The following is a 20766-nucleotide window of genomic DNA, read 5'->3' on the forward strand; positions in this document are numbered from 1 at the left end:
ATTGGCATATTATGACTTTATTCATTGCCATTATAAAATGCAAATTTGAATTAATAATAAACACAAATAAAGTTTAAAAATGAACCAATATTCTGGTTTTGATTATTCAAAGTATGCAGGAACACCTGAAAAAATACGTATTGATGTATATCACGATTATACAATAAATATAGGCGAGAGTTAGAGTTAGCTAGTTCTAGATTGTTAGCAACAAATGGTAGGACACGGCGGACAGATTCTGCAAACGTTACATTGGGACTGCCGGCAGGGGTAGCTGCAAGTAAGATATTTGTGGATTACACAGATTTGGAGTATTTTCGTAATAATAACATACCATCTTGAAAGATCGCGCTGCTCTAAGTAAACACGTAAAATATCACAAGTTCGAACTTCATCACCTCGAGTAGGCCTAAATGCTCTGCCTGAAGGTCTTTCGTATTGTATGAACTTCGAGTCCTTGATATCCTTGCGTGTCCTAGACCAATTATCTCTAAATTGACTGGCATGACGAGTTCCGGAGTCACTGTATCTAGAAAAGCCTTTGTCTCCAATTTTGTTCTTTCCGAATTTGGTAGATTTTTTAACAGTCTCTTGATCAATGTCCTCATCTTTTATGATGTCACCCTTGCTGTGTTTTTGCTGTTTTCCATATTTCTTATTCGCATTTGAACTATCATCCTTTTCATCACCTTTTGAAGCCTTCTTTGAATCCTTGCCATCGTTTTGTGCAGTTTTTTTAGCTCCTTTATCTTCAGTTGTGTCCTTCGTTCCACTGTTATTTGCACCCTTTTTATCCGTCCCTCCAGCAGATTTTCCATGCTTTCCCTTCTCCCCAGAAGATGCCTCATCCGTTCCTCTTGCGCTTTTCTTGTCGTTATCCATCACTGAATACGGGGCAGCACCTTTCTTAGATTTACTTGTTTCTAGTGCTGACTTTTCGCCACCTGTTGCGACTTGTCCCGCTCCTTTCTTAGAAGCACTTACTTCTTTCGTACCTCTTGCGCCTTTCTTGTCTTTATCCAAGGAAGCATCCAGAGGAACTCCCTTCTTCGATTTACTTGCTTCTGCCGCTGACTTTTCCCCAGCTGTTGCGACTTGTCCCGCTCCTTTCTTAGAAGTACTTGCTTCTGTACCTCTTGCGCCTTTCTTGTCTTTATCCAGGGATGCATCCGGAGCAACTCCCTTCTTCGATTTACTGGCTTCTGCCGTTGACTTTTCGCCAGCTGTTGCGACTTGCCCCACTCCTTTCTTAGAAGTATTTATTTCGTCGGAAGCTGAATTTTTCTTTGCCTTCTTTTCCACTCCCTTCTTAGAAGATATGCCATCTTCAACTCCAGATTCTCCTAAAGTTGATTTTTTATCCCTGCGACCTTTCGACTTCCCATCTTTTTCTGTAGTATCCCCAGAGTCCCTCGCCTTGCCTTTTTTTGATTTTCCGTCTTTCTCCCCATTTTCCTTAAGATTTTTAACCGCCGCATCGGAAGCTCTAGCATCCTTACGATTTTTCGATATGCGACCCTTTTCTTTTTTTTCCACCGTACCTTTGTTTTGCTTGCGGCCTTTCGACCTCCCCTCCTTTTCTGCAGTATCATCCGAGTCCCTTTCTTTTGCTGCTTTTTTATCTTTGCGGCCTTTCAATTTTCCCTCTTTTTCATCAGCTTCTCCCGAATCCCTTCTATTTCGATTTTTCGATTTTCTTTGTTTTCCCTTATCTGCTTTTGCCGCATTGTCAGTAATTATATCGTCTTTTCCTTCACCCTTCTTTTTCGACTTATTTGGTAATTGTTCTACATCGGCGCCAATATTCGCACCTTTTTTATTGCGAGACCTTGAATATCCAGGTCCGTCATCCCGCCCATCTTCAGTAGTACTTTTTCCTTTCCTTGATTTTCTACTGCCTGCTTTGACTTCATAACCGTTATCTTGGTCCTTTTGTAACTTTCCGGATAGTTTTCCTCTGTTACCATATACATCCCCCGCACCATCCGTATAACCCTTATTTGCTTTGTTACGATTCGTGAATTCATCTCTCCTCACAGAGTCCTTAGAATAGTCCCATCCCCTTTGCCTGAAAGAATTACTGAACTCGGTTCCCTCTTCTAAAATACAAATTATAACTTTTACGATCACTAAATTGGAATCAATGCTTACCTCTATATTGCCTGTCTGACCATCGTGGACTAATACTATTACCGCCATCAAATACTGTATACTTCTCACGGCAAAGTTGGCGGTTATAATTTTTGATAATCTTATGGCAAATACGTTTAAGTATAGAGTAGGTGTGATCGGTCAGTATAGAATTTCTACAGCAGCACGGAACACGGCAAGGACTGCATTTATTGAAATTATCGTTACAAAAAATTTGGGTTGTGCTAGACGAACTGTTGATAGAAGACTGATACTATATTAGGCAAATTGTACAAATATAGAAGAGAGAGACTGCAAAAACCTTACCTTGATGGAGGATTACAACATATCTGCGCTAAATTAAACCCCATTTTATTAAAATATTCATTTTTTAATATGTATGGGTTTCACGTATATTTACAATTTTGAGTTAATGAATTAATTTTTTTGACATTGAATGCTGAGATGTTATCCCCTCTCTTCACCCTTTAAGGTAGACTACAATATTGATGATCAGCCGAATATGTATATAGTATTGTAATGGATTTAAATACAAGTGCATAATAGGAAATTCAAAGGCAGCAGCAGTCAGTGACTCAATACCAGAAATTTCTTGGTCTAGTGAATTCCAAGATTGCGTGCGCAAGAGTTACAGGTGCAAATACTTCCAGAGATAATGCTTGCTGCGCATTATACTAGTTGCAAATCCGTAGTTAAATATGTCGTAAGTTGTTTGTGTCTGTCGCATACAAAAAAACACTCACACACACATGGTTAGTTAAGTTGTATTGTAAATGTATTGCGCTAGGTCGGTGATACAATTTTCTGAAATAATTGAGTATGGCTTGCGAATGAATTTAACAACGACACTTATGAAAAGATGGTAAGTACTCCTGCCTGCTGTTGTGTGCAGTAAGTGTAAGTAAATGTAATAACTGTTCGTTGTGCTAGAATGATTTCATATTTGCTTCGTGTCAACGAAATCCAGCATAAAACACACACACAAGTGTCTCTTTACAGTATTCACACACTCCCACATACTCACAACTTTGTTTATTTGTGTGTGTAATGTAAGCATGCATGAAGCGCATAATCGCACTTGCTTGACAATTCATAATTTGGACAAATTGCTTGAATCTTTAAGTAACGATTTTTTTTTTTTGAGCAATTTTATTTTCGTTGGGCACATATAAATATGAATGCGGACATATTAAAAAGCATTAGTTTCGAGTTTAAAGCCACAAAGAAGTGACAACGTTTCAAAAGGCAAGCCACCAACAAGGATTAAAGTTGTATTTACAAGTGTTCAAAGGATTAAAGTTGTCTTTATAAATTCACCAAATGGATATCAAATATTTTGGACTGTTGCAGCTTATTGGCTTGTTGTTTTTAGTGAGCTTGGCAGCAGCCATTCCCAAGTACGAAGGCAAGCAAAAGTGAGTCTATTCTAAGGGTTTTCAATTCACAAATCAAACTTGCAATTAGTTATTTCCAATTTCTAAAATACTCTGAATACAATTTTAAACAATTAAACATAAAACTATCTCTATCTATCTCTATCTTACTCATGAACTTCCCTTTTAGAGCTTATGGCGAAAAATCGCAATGGAGTCGATCATATTTGAATGAAAACAAGACGCAATTCAGCGAACCGCAGACTGCCTCAACAAAAGACAGATTGGAGCGACTCGGCTATACGACTGGCTATGGAAGTTTGAATGTGAGCACTTCCTCAATTTACATTAAATCGACGCAAAGAATTGTATTTGTTTACACTGCCATAGGGTTATCCAGGTGGCACTGGACTTTCTGCATATAATCCCATCAAATTGGATCTGGGCGGAGTAGTGCTGGGCACCCTGGTGGGCATTGGTGCCATCATTCTCATACCCAAGATATTGTCAGCTTTCCATGGCGGTTACGGTGGCTACGGACGCAGTGAGTAGACTGTTAACAACTCAGGTATTTCACACTAAAATTACGTATATTCAGGTGATGACCAAAATGATCTGGCATCCATTAGTAGTATGATAAACAAAATTGATGATGTACTGGGACAAAACAACATTGACTCGACTAGTTGCATGCAACGCGCCGTCTGTGGCTATGTTCGATCGACGGAGAAGAACATGAAGACCGGAATATCGGATCAAATGGACGAATTCATTCATATGCTCTCCGAGTAAGTTAAAGAATTCGTTACTTTTGCTATACATATGTATATTTATTTGTTTATGGGCTTGCGTACTCAATGCGTGAAGCATTTGGCTAAATATAAATTGTTTATTGTGCGAGACGAGTTCAATCACAACGAATTAATGTGTGGTCTATTTTTAGGATATGAAAACAAAAGCAACACGAACACAAAAACATATTTATATATATTTCATGATTTTCAATGTTATTAATATTCACTTATGTTTACGTATCTACTCGCTTGACAAACTCATTAGCCTAACACACAAAATTATCAAATGAGTAGAATATAAATTTGCGACTAGATGATACCCTGTAAATTAAGCATTCTAATTTTCCAATCTTTTGCAGAAATTCCCTCGTAGACTATCTATTGGATGGCACTGCGATAAAGGAGGCATTGGAGCATGGAAAGGAATTAAATAGTAGACCTTGCGAAGAACTCTACCAATCGTGTCCTTTGGACAGTACATCGGCAACTAATATTCTCATGAAATTATTGCCCAAGAAAAGCAAAAGTTCTAAATCTAGTTCTACAGATGCAACCGACAAAAATAATTAATTAAAATTTATTCGCATTAATCAACGATGAAAATACATATTTAAAAGGATATTTGACTTGATCCAAATTCATAATCAGCTGAATACATTAACTATTTTTAAAGTTTATACTTTGTGACTGACCAAATCCGTTTATTATATTTGATATAATATTTTACAACAAATAAAAGCCTAATATTGTTATTTGAATTATTTAGAGTCAATCAATGATTGCAATTCCATTTCCTGTTTCTCAACTATTGGTAGCCAATGCTCAGAGGGAAAAACAAAGGAACTTGGTTCGAATTTTTTTATATCGTTTGTAGTTCGAAGGACATTTTGTCGCCTTGCAATCCTATCTTGTATCATACCTTCCAATTTGTCCACCAAATTATTTGACTCTCGAATCAAATCATCAATTGACTGCAGCAAAGCGTACCAATCAATTTTCTGTCTGCCTATTAATGTATTACCACTTAGACGAAACGGGAAGGGAATGAAGCTGATCCATGGCTTAAAGGGTTCAATGGTATAGGGTATGAAATGCTGCGCGTCATCCATTTCAATAACGTCATCTTCAAAATGCCAGGATGCCGAAGTGGGATTCAGCTTGAGCCCTTGCTGCTCTGCTGTTGATTCAACTATTGCATTGTCCTGGACCTCTCCATACAAATCCAAGTAGCGAATCTTCTTAAGTTGATCCTGGACTCTCCTTTCCACATGGTATAGGTCATCGTTGTCGTAATTATTAAGATCGACGGAGTATGAATTGGTAATATTATCCTTATACACCTTGGGCAAAAGAGTTTGTGTGGCGACATCGGAAGTGCCAATAGAATCGGTCATTTGCGATATAGAATATGTTAGGATATCTGAAAATATACGTTTCTATTTATAACTTGTTGATGTTGTAATTAATCACATTTACATTGCTGATGCACATCCTTTTTGATCGAATATTGGCCATCAGTTAAAATTCCAACATCTTTGTACAAAATTAAATCGTACTGCGGCCCAATGCTAGCTTCTTTTAGCAATTTGGTGGGCACAAAATCTGTCTGAAGCGCCACACTTGCTTTACCAGCTCGTAGACGTCTAAATACAATTTAAATTATACTATCTATTTTGTTGTATGGGGGTGTGTGAGAAATATCTGTGCACATACCTAGATGCATCCAAAAGCTTGGCACGGAGCAAAGCGTTCTTGTCCGGTTTAGCAAGTGTCGAAACACTAACAGCACGCCAAGGAGGTCGCTTGGCCTCATTCTCCTTTTCTTTCTCTGCTGCCAGATCTTTCATGCGTCTCCAACTAGTTTTCGCCCTAAATATAAAATATTTGTTTTTCTATAAATTTATATATGTATACCATTTCTATTTAAAAGGTACACACAGAAGTGGTGTAATAAAAAAAAACTATTAAATAGGTGGGTATTATAATCTGTATGCAAATTAAGTATACGTATATTTAGTGATGTAGCGCAAATCTAGTATATGTTTGTACGTATTTATATGAAGAGATTATAATTGTATTATTATTATTTTATTATGCAAACAATAGTTGAGAACAAAGGTTACTCAGCTAACCTGATTAATGCAGCACTTCGATTAGTCTCTGTCACAACCGTTGGATGTTCTTCTACGCTTTGCGTTTCACTATTTTCAGACGACGTTGCACTGTTGTTGGAACTGGTTGGTGCTTGTATCCGTACCTTACTCATATTACTAAAAATTTTGATTTTTACTCCTTTGAATTTTGAATGTATGTTTGTGAGTCTCTCTTCCACAACCCTGAATCAAAAGGGAGCTGCTTTTATCACAACCAATATATCGATGCAAAACAATTTTCCGCTTTCACGTTGCTATGGCATCCACATGCATTGCCCTGTGAATTTCCATTATACAAACATGTTTACATACATAGATGCAGGATTACAAGTGAATTGCTAGCAATTTGTTTCAAGACGCAAGCATTTAATATAGTATCTGTATATACGAGTAGTAATGGCACATTTTAAATACTTAATTTAGGCGTAAAAGACGTATTATAGTTATTCACTATTCTCTCGAATATTGTTACAAACAATCTCGACCATTATTCAAAGCACATTATTAAATATAGTTAAAAAATATGTAGATGTTTTCAATTATATTAAATATCCAAACATACTCAACTTTATTATTAAATTGCAACATTAAAAATTATTATAGAATGCGTTCAAAATACGGAAAGCTTCACTGTTATATCCACCAAGGTACAGTCTTCCAGTTTGATAGCTACATTCACTAAACAACTCCACACTTGGCCGATGGAACCAATAGTTTTTAGTAGCACTATCAGTGTTCAGATTAAGTGTGTTTAGTTGCAGCACTCCAAAATGAAATTCTTGCCCGTCCGTCTGAATACACTGTACCACAATTGGTTTTTGAAGAACACCATTGGCAGGAACATCTCCCAATTGCTTAGCACGAGAAGCTGCAACTACAAACGCCTTCAACAAAGATCGTCCGTAGAATTGAGTTTTCGAGACTTCGGAACCGTGCACATTGCCAACAATAGTCTTATCAAAGTACGTGAATAACGTATGTGGGTGTGAACAGGTGATGTCCTTTCGAATGGCTATTAAATAAGCATTTGTAATTAAGGTGGAATGTAATCGATGGACTAGAACTAAAATTTCACAATACTTACGATAAAAAGTGTTTTCCGTGTAAATGTGTTGCTTAGGCATTGATACTGTGGACTTCATCGGATACAGATCGGGCAAATCACCATTAAATTTTCCTTTAATAGCATCTAGAGGACGGGCTGAGCTTATTAATTTGTCTCCACTTATTTTAAATACCAGCACATCGTTGTCCTTAATTAAAGATGTTTGAAATGTCACATTATCAATCAGCTTACGTCGGACAGTCACAGAACGTCCGGCCAATTTCTCGATTTCGAACAAAAGTTTGTTTATTAAAAGGCGACTGAAACGGAGAAAAATAAATAATACATTGTAAATTAAGACCCAAATTGATAACAGTATTTTCAAATTTTTAAAAACATACTTGCGCCTTTCTTGAGATATTCCATATAGGCGAGGCAAATTATATGCTGGACGATCAGCCAACTTAATCTTTGGCAACTTCACTTGCTGTGCATCCAACAATTGCGACGAGAATATGGCATTCTGAACACTACGATCAAGGGTCTTCGGAAGCTGAGAGTTGAAGATAGCCTCGTCGATTTGACGGGGAAACTCATTGATCTCAATGCTGTTGGTCAGAACTTGGGCTTGCGGCAATCCTCCAAGCAATACATTGCTATCGCCAAACAGATGACAAGCAGTTGAATGCCAATTGGGATGTGTTTCATCTTCAGGAATTGGCTTAAGAGACGCACCAACAATCTCAACGCTGCATAACATATAAGTGTTTAATTTATTTCATTCAGTCACGTAACGTTAAATTACTTACAGTTTTGGTTCGGTTTTTGGGTTTAACACATCTTCCGACGTCTTCACTTGAACTCCCATTTTTAACAGTTCAGCAGCTGCGCCTGTGTCCTTTGGCACACGCCGACCCTGAACCTGCCAGTGCTTCTTGAAGTGCCATCCAATATGCTGTGCATATAATTTGTTCGTTAAACGCATTTTTCGTTTTTTAATTGAACAATAACAAAATAGAAGAGCCGACCACACTTAGGTTATGAAATGTTTGTATGTAACTATCAAAATGACCAACTTTGGCAAATTCAATTCCAAAATATACTGTCGAAAACATACTGAACTTAAAACATCTCTAAACTCTTTAGCTCTGTTTGTCTATATTTTTTGATAAATTTAAATAGTTAGATGATTTAAACTAGGATGAATATCGAAATAATTAAATGATCAAAGTAGGATGGATAGAGTTATCCTGCTCACAAGCCGGTTTCAGTTTTTCAAAAGTGAAAACCAGTATTATTGTGATGCAGCTCTTGGGCACACTAAAATCAACAGTCTGGCAGCTTCGCTCATTTTGTATTCTAGTATTCGTGTTTTTTTATAGTCAATTTGGGCTGAAAGGTTTCACAAATTTATTGCAAATACATTTAAATATATATCAGTTGGTAAGTTATTCCCCTTATTAGATATATACATTTAATTAAAATATACGCACATCGTAATTTACACATAATGGCCATTGAAAAATTAAAAGATGCCATGTGCCCTCTCTGCACACACACACACACATGTACGCACCAGCAAGTATTAGTTGATGTAGTGGCCGCCATCCCCGTTATGCATATGCATGTGTGTGTGTGTGCAAACATGAACATTTATAAATTATTTTGTTTATTGCAAATATGAATTTGTGCATTTCACAGAAATTAAACAAAATGCCACGCTATCGTGAATGGGACTTGGCCTGCAAAGTGTATGTGGGAAATTTGGGATCATCTGCCTCAAAACACGATATTGAGAATGCATTCAGCAAATACGGACCATTAAGGAACGTTTGGGTTGCTCGCAATCCTCCCGGTTTCGCCTTCGTTGAGTTCGAAGATCGTCGTGATGCCGAGGACGCAACCCGAGCGCTCGACGGCACGCGCTGCTGTGGCACACGCATTCGTGTCGAGATGTCTTCGGGACGCTCACGCGATCGTGGTCGTCGTGGAATTCCCGAAGGAAATGGCGGTGGCCGAAGTGCTGGACGTTTTAGGTATTTATTTCATTTGCTAGCACCTAATGATATCAATTCTCAGTCTGTCTGATTTGTTAAGCATCCTTATTATACCCTGTGAGGCAAAGTATCTTTACTATAAAGTATATAGTATCTGTAATTCGTGATCAGAACTAGAGTCAAGAACCATATTGTTAAAAAAAACGTTTAGTGTTTGTTATACTCTTGTTTACATCGAAATTTTTCCAGGATAACCCCCTTGACAACAACTACTTCTCCTCATTGAACAACAACATGAACAAGAACAACTACAAACTACAACAGCAACATCTTCACGATTCAAAAGCTACTACCTCTTCTCAACCAAAATGTCCACCACAAAACCACAATCACATCCTCGATCCGATCAGCCAGCAGGGTTTCGAAAACAACAGTCAAGATTTTCAACTGTAACTTAACGAATCTCGAATTCCTCCGCCGATCAAGTTCTCCAGATGTCTCGGTCTCGACGACAACAAACCAGAACTCTACTCAACACACGCCACACACAACTTTGATTCTTTGATTACCAACCGACCAAATTTTCCATCTACTGCGTTAACATCATTCTCCACTCTCCACACTCAACGAAGGCAATCTCCAAATGCCTTCGTTCGTTTTAGTTTCGTATTCGTAAACGGAATTATTCCAACAATTTTCTGGGCACGAATATTCATCGTAATCGTAATGTGATAAAATGATAAATGTGCAACTGTGATATATAGTTTTTAAATACCAAAAAGATTAGATTAACAATAAAGATACACAAAAATAGATTGATCGGATTTAGACTTTCCCTTGAATTAGTAACCATAATAATCACTTTTCGAATACTTTTATGCTGCACGGCAAAAGTTATCATAACTGATAACACCATGTATAATTCTAATAATTTGCTTTTACACAACTTTATTGCAGGTCTCGTTCACCAAGGCGTTCTCGTACTCCACGAAGCTTTTCCCGCGATCGCAGAAGTCGGTCCGATTCACGTGATCGGCATTAAAAATGTGAAACCTTAATTCAACCAAAAGAAAAAAAAAAACGAAAAAAAAGTCCCATCATAATACGCAGGCATAATAAAACTAACTAAACAATAAGTCCGACCACCACAACACACACACACACATATTAACCACAGATTTTTGACATAACGAAACATTCAACAATTTTGTAATCTTAGTTTTGTACATAAAAAAAGAAGAAAACATTTGATACCCGTAACAAGAAAAGTACATACAGTGTTCTATGAATCGCAAAAAAATAATCATTTCGAAATGGAATAAGTGAATAATTATTTTTTTTGTTATAAAATAATTATTTTATGTAATAAATAATTTTAGTGTCCAGAGTATCTCAACTGAGCAGCGTTTCTAAAATAGCCCAACAATATAAAAACAGAATAATAGACGAGTCCAGTAAAATGGTGTGTCTGTCGCACACTTTTATTATGTGGTGTATGAGAGACTTGGATGTTGCCGCTGTACAATATGCTTAGAATAATGCTTGGATAATCGTTTTAAACAGGCGCACAATTTGTAAAAATATTTTTTTATATGATGTATGTATACTAAAAAAGGTACACTTTAAACATAGTAGAAGACGCAACACAAATTCGTTGCACATTTCGCACTGGATTACATCTTACGTCTAGTCATCATGTTTTTTTGTTTGTTATATGGTATATTGCTCCCTTTCTAAAGAGAGCAAAGAGTAGCCGCCTTAAGCATTAAGGCCACTTTCTGGATTAATGGCATCAGGCCTAACGCATGCGGTATGTATTTGATTCCTGGATCTCAGATAATTCACCCTTGAAATTGATGTCGATGACAAAGTCCAAATCACGGTTGTTGCGCTCATTTGGCTTCATTTGAAACGTGCCACTGATCTCTTCGTTTTTCTTGGCAGTCACGTGATCATCTAAATAGAATACCGTCTGCTTCCAATGTGTGTATGTGGAATCAGGCGATGTGCTGAACCCCAGACGTTTGTGGCACTTGGTAAACTCAATGTTGAAATAAGTGACCAAGGCTTGCACAAAATCATTACGCTTAATGGTCAGATTAAATGTGGACGAAAAGTTGAGATCTGCCTTTTGTACTGTATACAGATCCACCTCCTTTACCATGCAGGCTGTGGATACCACTTGTTTGGGATCCACAACATCAACGAGCGGTTCAGTCACAGCCACTTTACGAATACAGCTCATATCGAAGCCATACACGTCATCCCACCAGTTGATCTTCTCGTCCTTGTACTGACGATCTTCAATGGCGGTGATGTAAAGTGTGCCCCGATCGGGAAACATCATTCCGGTGGGTTTAAGCCACTTGTCACGTGCATAGAGCACGGTGTCCAGCATGGACTCGTAGAACAGACAGTATCTAATGCAAGACAGTGCAAAATTAATTAACGATTAAGTGATATGAGCTGCCCAGCTTACCCCATCCATTCGGATATAATAATGTCCACTTTCTCGATTCCATGTGGCAGCTCAACCTCCTCAATTTTACCCTTGACAACTGTGATTACATCCTGCAGATTGTTGTCAATAATCACTTGGCGGGCGAACTCAATGATATTAGAGCAGTCCACCGCAATCACTTTGGCAGCTCCCGCCTTGGCAGCAAACATGGACAGAATGCCAGTGCCGCATCCCACATCGAGCACGGTCTGCAAACATTAAAAATGGGTCCAACTTTAAATCACTGATTATGGATTAAGACAACACGTTTTGTGTGCTTTCTTGTATTCCAATTGGCATAAAACTCCTTCACATACCTTGCCCTGGAACAGATGCTTATTGTGGTACATAGCATTGCGGTATGTTACCGTTCGCACCTCATCCTTGAGCATCTCCTCGTGGATACCGAAGTGTGCATACGAGTCGAAATAATAGTCCCTCGACGTCATGTCCTCGGCATTGGCACTCGCTTCGCCAGGACCAGCAGGCGTTGCTGCGCCGCCTGCATTGGTATTAGTGTTTGCGGCGAGTTTCTTTATCACATTGTTCGTGCTTGGTGAGAGGCCGGTTGCGGGCGCGCCATCGAGTTCAATGCTTGATTCCATTTTTATATCTGTAGAAGACTAGTGAATACGTTTGCATCAGCCACTGAGTTTCGACATAAACCATTAGTTTTTCATACCATTTTTGCTGATTTTTGGACTTGTACTAAGCGTGTAATAAGTGCAAGAAATATTTAGCAATGTGTAAAAATCCGGTCTGCTTCCCTCCCAAACACACGCGAAAAAGTTCTTGTTTCAGCGTGGCCTCAAGTTTAATTTTAAAATTTGCACTTTAACGCCGAAATATACACAAGTCTGGTTACACTCCTATAGACACTTTGGTATTTGAATTTCCAAAAAGTGTGGGGAGAGGCGCGTCATTTTAAACAGTGGGTTGTATTCCTTAAATATTTTCAAAACTTCTATAACTTTATTTTCTCATTCTGATTAAAATTCTGTTAAAAAATTTTGAAAGAAATAAACAATTAATCGTGAAATGAAAAATTGTTATTTTATTAAGATTTTTGCGTATTTTTTAGATAGCATATCAAGAACGGGCACACTGGGGTCAAGCACACACAAGAAAGTGATGCCCATAAAAAAAATTATTTCCATAATAAATATCAACATAAAATATATTTAAAATTAAGAATAAATAATATTTATATGATATATCACTATTGAAAAACATGCAAATTCAAAAAATGGCTTATAGGAATCCCACTATTATTTATGCTGGGTGTTATCGAGATAGAATGCTCCGTAGAATCGATAATACTTCGATATACGCACAATGCACACGCATTTTGGCGGCAAATTATTGACTACATTGCAATTGTGTTGATTTGCAGAAGTAAAGCGTCTATTCGGATTATTCGTTCATTCCACTCCAGTTGCAAATTTATTTACAATCATAATGGAAGGCTTTGATGATGCTGGTGTATTTTTCTCGGATAATTTTGGAAACGATCAAAATGCGGACGGTGCGCAAATTAATTTGCAAGCGGTGAAAAAAAAGTACAAGGAATTTATTCGTACTTTCAATGAGGACAATTTCTATTATAAATACAGGTAATTATTAACTGTTATTAATTAGTGCACATTATTCAATAATATTACAACAAATTTATTAAAATCTACGTAATGTAGGGATAATTTAAAGCGAAACTATCTCAATGGACGCTACTTCCTCGAAATCGAAATGGAAGATGTGATGGGCTTCGATGAGACGCTTGCCGACAAACTGAACAAACAGCCTACGGAACATCTTCAGATCTTCGAGGAGGCGGCACGCGAAGTGGCCGATGAGATAACACCACGGCCGGAGCATGAGGAACAGATGCACGATATTCAAATCCTATTGATGTCGAGTGCTAATCCCACAAATATTCGCGAACTTAAGTCAGACAGCGTTTCGCGTTTGGTTAAAATTGCTGGCATCATTGTGGCTGCTTCGGGCATTCAGGCGAAGGCAACGCGCATGTCGATCATGTGCCGCTCCTGCAGTACTGTCATACCCAATCTGAAAGTGAATCCCGGTCTGGAAGGCTATATGCTGCCACGCAAATGCACCACGGAGCAGGCCGGACGGCCAAAATGTCCTCTGGATCCCTTTTTCATCATGCCCGACAAATGCAAGTGCGTCGACTTCCAAACCCTCAAGTTGCAAGAGCTTCCCGACTTTGTGCCACAAGGAGAAATCCCGCGCCATTTGCAATTGTTCTGCGATCGCTCGATTTGTGAACGCGTAGTGCCCGGCAATCGTGTGCTCATTCAAGGCATTTACTCTATTCGAAAAGTAGGAAAACCATCACGACAGGATGGCCGTGAGAAGGCTGTGCTTGGTGTGCGTGCTCCTTACATGCGTGTGGTTGGCATCACCGTCGACGCTGAGGGAGCAGGAGCCATTTCTCGCTATAGCAACATTTCTACTGATGAAGAAGAGAACTTCCGACGCATGGCTGCTTCCTCAGACATTTACGAACGACTCTCCAAGTCAATGGCACCCAGCATTTTTGGTTCCAACGACATTAAAAAGGCCATCACGGCCATGCTCTTTGGTGGATCCAGAAAGCGTCTGCCCGACGGTCTTTGCCGTCGTGGTGACATCAATGTTCTGCTTTTAGGCGATCCGGGTACAGCCAAGTCACAACTGCTTAAGTTTGTGGAGAAAGTCTCGCCCATTGGCGTCTACACCTCAGGAAAGGGTTCTAGTGCAGCTGGTTTAACTGCTTCCGTTATGAAGGATCCACACACTGTAAGCTATTCGATTATGTATTAATTTTTTCTTTTTTTATATTTTTTTAAACTAATCCTACGTTGTATTGAGATACAACATTGGTTGAATGCATTGCCATTTAGAATGAATATTTTTAACAGAAAAATAAATTTTAAGAAATATCTGCCCATTTTTATAAGGCTAAGAAGGGTCAGCAGTATACACATACCATATTCAATTGGTAGATTAAATAAACTTTACATTTTGAAATAATTATTACTTGGAAAGAAGGCATAAAAAAACAAATTTATTAAATTTTTTTTCTTTTCCTATTGTAAGCTTTATTCAATGAATTGTCGAAAGTAACATACTTATTTATTGTTCATATATTTTTAATTTGCAGCGTAATTTTGTTATGGAAGGCGGGGCCATGGTTCTGGCTGATGGCGGCGTTGTCTGCATCGACGAGTTCGACAAGATGAGAGAGGATGATCGTGTCGCCATTCACGAAGCCATGGAACAGCAGACCATATCAATAGCCAAAGCTGGCATTACTACCACTTTGAACTCTCGCTGTTCGGTGCTTGCCGCTGCCAATTCGATCTTCGGACGTTGGGACGATACAAAAGGCGAAGAGAACATTGACTTTATGCCAACAATTCTGTCCCGTTTCGACATGATCTTCATCGTTAAAGATGTGCACGATGAGACACGCGACATCACACTGGCCAAACACATTATCAACGTGCATCTTAGCTCCAACAAATCAGCTCCATCTGAGCCTGCCGAAGGTGAAATATCGCTGGCCACCTTTAAAAAATACATTCATTATTGTCGCACTCACTGCGGTCCACGACTCAGCGAAGCTGCTGGCGAAAAACTAAAGAGTCGCTATGTTCTAATGCGAAGTGGCGCCGGGCAGTCTGAGAAGTCCGCTGATAAGCGACATGCCATTCCTATTACTGTTCGCCAGCTAGAAGCAGTGATTCGTATCTCAGAATCCTTGGCCAAGATGCGTTTACTTCCGTTTGCCACCGATGAACATGTGAACGAAGCACTTCGATTATTCCAAGTATCCACTCTCGATGCCGCCATGACGGGAAGTCTGGCTGGCGCAGAGGGCTTTACAACTGAGGAGGACCAGGAGACTCTCAATCGCATAGAGAAGCAGCTCAAGCGACGCTTTGCCATCGGATCTCAGGTCTCGGAACAAAATATATTACAGGTAAATAATAAATAGAGGTAATTTATGCCTTTTTTGCATTTCTAATTCACTACCTTTAAATTTGTAGGATTTCTTGCGACAGAAATACGAGGAGCGCACAGTAATGAAGGTCATTCATACCATGATCCGTCGTGGAGAACTTCAACATCGAATGCAACGCAAAATGCTTTATCGCATTTGTTGAATGTGTTATCATTATTTATTTTATCGTATCAATTTGATCAGCCATTTCTAAACCATGTTTCTCAATAAAAATTTAAATAATAATTCGATCCTTTAATTTGTGTAATTTTAGCTTAGATTAATGTAATGTTATTGTATTTCAGTTATTTAAATTGAGATTGAATGGAATATTTAGAATGTGCTATTTTCATGGTCGATTCATTTTCGCTATTAACTTAAATAAGCGAGTAAAAGTGATTTATACTCAATCTGCCACAATAGAATTAATGCCATATGGTAAATTTTTCAACTTTTCAGCCATACATCAAATGCAGGATCCATTTTCCGGAATTGGTTCAACCATTGTGACGCAAATTTGTTTGTTGAAGAAGCCAAAACAAATACAAACGTATTTCGTATTTTGTAGATACTCGTGCCTTGCCAATACAAGTGTTAGCGTGATCTTCTCGAGCCAACAATTTATTCGTTTCAATATGTTCAAGAAGCGAATAGGTATACATACGTATGTTATAAAGTTATTGTATGTATGCATGTGTGAATATGTAATTGAATTGTTGTTTTCATGAGTTCACTCCTCTTAAAAGGCTATTAACGCCTATAAATTTCTTGTTGACCGCAGATACCGGTTCGTTAACGTAACCATTGCATAGTCATCATTCGACCGACCAATAATGGAAACAAATAAAAAATCTACATACACACATGCATGTGCAGTGCCCACGATTCTCTCTGTATGCATCTGCTTTGCAGGGGGAAATACTATCATTTAACAAACCGAATATTGTAGACTCTAACAACCTTTTTGAATTCAGTACACATATGTGAAAGTTTGTCACAAAGACTCTAATTGATTCATATTTTAGCGCACGACAGCAGTATACTGTATGCAAGTGTCCAAAAATATAATGTGAAACTATGCAAAATGTACAATATACGGTATATACGTCAATATATACGATTTTGACACGAGTACTTATACCCTGTACCCACTGAATTGTTGCAAAGAAGGTTGGACTAAACAACGGTACACATTACTGAGTAAATGGATTTCATTTTTTATTTATTTTCTTTTCTAAATGAAAATATAATTTATTTTAGTCACTTTCCATGTCTCTTAAATTAGACTAAATATAATTTGTTTCTAAATAATCGTACCAGTTATTAAATTTAACCCACCTATATATAGTATAGTCTAAGTCTACGCAGTATAATCTTGTTGATATATTAAAGAACATACAAAAAAGTATTACTGAAAATGTATTAAAGCTCTTCAACTTATTGAAACTTCGCACCACGTTGTGTAGAGTAATAAATACATATCTTCGATTTTCGTAGGAGTTTTTGTATTACGTATTAAAGTGAATTTGTTTAGGAATTCTATTTAAAGGCTGATTTGTTATTGTTTGAGAGTGTGATGAGAGTACAGGCGAGTAAATCTATGTGAAACCTAAACAAAAGCGAAAGAAATCAAAAAACATAATACTAACATGGATATGAGATTAATTGTAAAAGTATGTGAAGCATCGGCTGGCAGAACATTCAGGGATTGTTGTTGGTGGTGTTGTTATTTTTCAATTAAATATCATTAACGTCATGAACATCCGCGACTATTTTCAATTTTCAAAGAGAACAAAACACAGAATTCTAGTTGCACACACATAAGCTATGTATGTATGTATGTTTGTAGATACAACATTCGTCTGGACGTCTGAACATACGTAGATTTGAATACGAAAACTCACAGATACAATTAAATACACAGACAAAACATGAATGTATACAAATGTAAAAGATGCAAACACGATACACAGAGGGAGGACAAGCAGAGTCGGAAGGGGAAGGGCGAGACTCGCACTCGTACTCGTCTCTGTGGAGATGTGTGTACCATACTATTATAGTATAGTATGTGAGAGACAGAGAGAGCATAAATGATGTGTGTGTTTTTGGGGGGGCCTTTTGTTTTCTGAATGGAAAAATTAAATGAAAATTCTCAGTGCACAGCAGCCAATTCCGTTATATATACGTCAGTACGGTTATAGGTCTCGTAAGAGTCAGTTCTCAGGCAGCTGCCAAGAAGCGCTTGCCAATCAACCAAATAAATTCGTTAGCTGATCGATGGTCGATGTAACTGCCATTTAGCAAGAAAAAGCAAAGAGGATAAGAACACACACAGGATTTTGTGATCAGTGCTCTCAGCTTGGGATCATGTACATATATCCGAGCTCACCTGAATCAGCGTCGTCCTTGCAATCCGAAGAAAGTGCTGCCGTCAAGATCCAAGCTGGCTTTCGTGGCTATCGTGTCCGCAAGCAGTTGTACCGTTCGAGTAAACCTGTTAACACCAATCGCATCAGTGGCAACACGCTTTCCTCCCAGCGATTCTCCAGCGGACGACGTCAGCAACACTCGCAGTCCTCACAGCTCACTCGCACTCACAGCAACATCCTAATGGAGGAGAGACAGAAATATCCAAAAACGGCTGTTGATGGACAGCAAGTTCCTGCTGCGTCAGCGGATGTGGCGTCCATTGAAGATCGCTGTGCCACAAAGATTCAAGCCGGATTCCGTGGATTTTTGGTGCGAAAAAAGCAAAAGATTGCAACAGATGCGGCTGTCAAGATTCAGTCGAGTTTCCGTGGATTCAAAGCACGCAAGGAGGCCGAAAAATTAAAGCACTCTTAATTTAATTTATACTCTTAATGTTAATCACTTTGCATACACAATTCGAATAATGAGTGTTTGTGGAGTCCAATTAAATACATTCAATCTTGTAAATAGTTAGCAGTAGTTGATAGTCACCAGAGAAAAAAAATAATAAATATACATACTATATACACGCCACCAATTCCCCAAACGGTGTTGTGCAATGACCATAAAGAAGCGACTGCTCGAGAAACATTCAAAGTATCTTGTATTCGAAAATTAGGAACAGACAAAACTACACGTACTCGCTTGAAGTGTATTTCGTCAGCTTGCGTCATTCCTACGGGTCTCAAGTTGTGTGTTCATTTACCATATGATGACCAAATTTATTTTAAATTTTTACGATCGCTTCAATTATTTACCCTGGAATTAGTTGAGAACAGTCAATACATTACCGAGAAAATGAGTAACTTTAAGTCCAGTTTAGTAATTGTGTCATTTATTTTGTATTCACAACAAATACAATGAAATTGTTGTCAAGTATGGTGATCTAACCGTTCTCTTTTCAAAGTCAGCACGCCCAAACATTTACCTACATATATGTTCATTAATACTTGCATGCACATTTGTAAATACATCTGTATCTATGTCTGTATTCAGAAGTGCTCGGCGGCATTTATATTTATCTAATGCATTTGACTACATGCGAGTATTTGTGTACATATATGTGAGTATTTTCGGGTTGTGCACTTGGAAGTCAGTCTATTTTCTTTTTAGGAAAATTAGGGAGCGACCCAATTGTAGATCGAATACACATGTTCTTGTCCTTCATATGGGAGCAATTGCAATATCTTTGTAGGGGGCAACTGCAGCAGGTTTTGTGTTCAAGCTGTTTCTATTTACTAATATTTTATAGTTTTGGTGTTTTTTTTTTTATATATTGTCACAAACGTCACAGTTATTATTGATCATACAAACTGGTTATAATAAAATTTATGCATTGTAAATATTAATTGATTTTTAATTTGTCAATCAATAAAAATTTTAATTATAAATTGCTTTTTGTAATATTATACAAATATCCAATTAATATTTTAATAAATTTAATAATACCTACAAAACTGAGTCAACTTTTGGCATTAGTTCCACCAGTACACATCAAATATTTAATGATCATTAGCCCTGAAAAAGATTTGTTATCGTTGGATCCCACATAATTTGTCAAAAGCTTAGAAAGCTTGTGTCAATTGCTCAAAATTAATGTACAATAAAAAAATATAAATGTGACAGGTGAGGAATGAACTTTGAATGCGTATGAGTCTCAAAGTAAACATCAGTTGCTTGTATTTCTAGAGTGTCGTTTTGATACTTGGCCAAAAAAGATATTGCTGCTTGGTTAAAAAAATATAGCAATAGATACCATTCAGATAAATAACTGGTTTCAATGTATTAATATTAGCTAAATAAGAGAGCTATTATTTGCGTCAAATTCGAATAATTTCCAGCAAAGATTCTCAGTAATCTTATTTGCTTACTTTTGAAGAGCCTAAAAGTAGGCAATAGATTTTTATAATTTTCAGTTCAAAGAGCAACACATACAAAAAACAACAAATAATAAGTAAGTATACTCGCAACAAATTGAGTTTATTTATCCTTCAACCGGAGTTTGTAAAGCAATCTGTAGCTGTACATCACAAGTTCCATTAATGTTGATTACAAGTCAACAACAGCATAAAGAAGCCACAATAAAATAAACAACAATATCAGTGGTCTCGCCTGTTTTTGTCCCCTCCTCAAGCTGTGCTGATAAGAAGGGTCTGCTGTCAGTCTATGTTACTCGTATGTATCTGGAAGTAGACGACCGTCGAGCAATTTCTGGCTGGCTGGCTTCTTCACATTCTCAATTCAATTATGCAATTGAAGCGCACGTTTTGTGCTTAAT

The 20766-nt window shown here is 37.8% G+C and overlaps 8 protein-coding genes across 11 annotated transcripts; 4 read left to right on the plus strand and 4 right to left on the minus strand.

The window, feature by feature from the left end:
* Nucleotides 1–67: 67 nt before the first annotated feature.
* LOC117575826 (micronuclear linker histone polyprotein-like) lies at nt 68–2621 on the minus strand. The gene is made up of 4 exons (XM_034260230.2): nt 2458–2621; nt 2152–2384; nt 335–2099; nt 68–274 (listed from the first exon to the last, which is right to left on the minus strand). Exons 1-4 carry the CDS (start codon nt 2499–2501, stop codon nt 205–207), a joined length of 2112 nt encoding a protein of 703 aa, XP_034116121.1. The 5' UTR covers nt 2502–2621; the 3' UTR covers nt 68–204.
* Nucleotides 2622–3353: 732 nt separating this feature from the next.
* Nucleotides 3354–5055, plus strand: LOC117573275 (uncharacterized). The gene is made up of 5 exons (XM_034256358.2): nt 3354–3566; nt 3715–3850; nt 3915–4068; nt 4123–4312; nt 4678–5055. The coding sequence occupies exons 1-5, from the start codon at nt 3472–3474 to the stop codon at nt 4886–4888; spliced, it is 786 nt and encodes a 261-aa protein (XP_034112249.1). The 5' UTR covers nt 3354–3471; the 3' UTR covers nt 4889–5055.
* Nucleotides 4980–6653, minus strand: LOC117574805 (uncharacterized). The gene is made up of 4 exons (XM_034258770.2): nt 6451–6653; nt 6032–6187; nt 5795–5961; nt 4980–5738 (listed from the first exon to the last, which is right to left on the minus strand). Exons 1-4 carry the CDS (start codon nt 6582–6584, stop codon nt 5077–5079), a joined length of 1119 nt encoding a protein of 372 aa, XP_034114661.1. The 5' UTR covers nt 6585–6653; the 3' UTR covers nt 4980–5076.
* A 163-nt stretch (nt 6654–6816) lies between these two features.
* Nucleotides 6817–8725, minus strand: LOC117574101 (39S ribosomal protein L37, mitochondrial). 2 transcript variants are annotated; one of them, XR_004572754.2, is made up of 5 exons: nt 8326–8725; nt 7918–8265; nt 7716–7836; nt 7556–7660; nt 7344–7483 (listed from the first exon to the last, which is right to left on the minus strand). XR_004572754.2 is itself a non-coding variant. In XM_034257741.2 (4 exons), the coding sequence occupies exons 1-4, from the start codon at nt 8499–8501 to the stop codon at nt 7059–7061; spliced, it is 1230 nt and encodes a 409-aa protein (XP_034113632.1). In that variant the 5' UTR covers nt 8502–8725; the 3' UTR covers nt 6817–7058. The 2 variants fall into 2 exon arrangements, 1 of the variants encoding a protein (XP_034113632.1); XM_034257741.2 differs by having other exon boundaries at nt 6817–7483; nt 7556–7836.
* A 92-nt stretch (nt 8726–8817) lies between these two features.
* Nucleotides 8818–10649, plus strand: LOC117574103 (RNA-binding protein 1). Of its 2 annotated transcripts, none has more exons than XM_034257746.2 (3): nt 8818–8959; nt 9218–9552; nt 9763–10328. In XM_034257746.2, exons 1-3 carry the CDS (start codon nt 8819–8821, stop codon nt 9797–9799), a joined length of 513 nt encoding a protein of 170 aa, XP_034113637.1. In that variant the 5' UTR covers nt 8818; the 3' UTR covers nt 9800–10328. The 2 variants fall into 2 exon arrangements, with proteins under 2 accessions (XP_034113637.1, XP_034113636.2); XM_034257745.2 differs by lacking the exon at nt 9763–10328 and adding an exon at nt 10471–10649 and having other exon boundaries at nt 8819–8959.
* A 314-nt stretch (nt 10650–10963) lies between these two features.
* On the minus strand, nt 10964–12861 carry LOC117574102 (protein arginine N-methyltransferase 1-B). 2 transcript variants are annotated; one of them, XM_034257743.2, is made up of 4 exons: nt 12696–12861; nt 12331–12636; nt 11993–12222; nt 10964–11933 (listed from the first exon to the last, which is right to left on the minus strand). In XM_034257743.2, exons 1-4 carry the CDS (start codon nt 12696–12698, stop codon nt 11312–11314), a joined length of 1161 nt encoding a protein of 386 aa, XP_034113634.1. In that variant the 5' UTR covers nt 12699–12861; the 3' UTR covers nt 10964–11311. The 2 variants fall into 2 exon arrangements, with proteins under 2 accessions (XP_034113634.1, XP_034113635.1); XM_034257744.2 differs by having other exon boundaries at nt 12331–12626; nt 12696–12820.
* Nucleotides 12862–13356: 495 nt separating this feature from the next.
* On the plus strand, nt 13357–16256 carry LOC117575010 (DNA replication licensing factor Mcm5). The gene is made up of 4 exons (XM_034259086.2): nt 13357–13626; nt 13705–14812; nt 15177–15998; nt 16066–16256. Exons 1-4 carry the CDS (start codon nt 13472–13474, stop codon nt 16180–16182), a joined length of 2202 nt encoding a protein of 733 aa, XP_034114977.1. The 5' UTR covers nt 13357–13471; the 3' UTR covers nt 16183–16256.
* A 1945-nt stretch (nt 16257–18201) lies between these two features.
* LOC117575011 (abnormal spindle-like microcephaly-associated protein homolog) lies at nt 18202–19026 on the plus strand. Its single transcript, XM_034259087.2, has one exon. It carries the CDS (start codon nt 18387–18389, stop codon nt 18861–18863), a length of 477 nt encoding a protein of 158 aa, XP_034114978.1. The 5' UTR covers nt 18202–18386; the 3' UTR covers nt 18864–19026.
* The last annotated feature ends 1740 nt before the right edge of the window (nt 19027–20766 follow it).

This window comes from Drosophila albomicans, chromosome 2R, assembly GCF_009650485.2.
Source record: "Drosophila albomicans strain 15112-1751.03 chromosome 2R, ASM965048v2, whole genome shotgun sequence".
NCBI classification, from domain to species: Eukaryota; Metazoa; Arthropoda; class Insecta; order Diptera; family Drosophilidae; genus Drosophila; species Drosophila albomicans.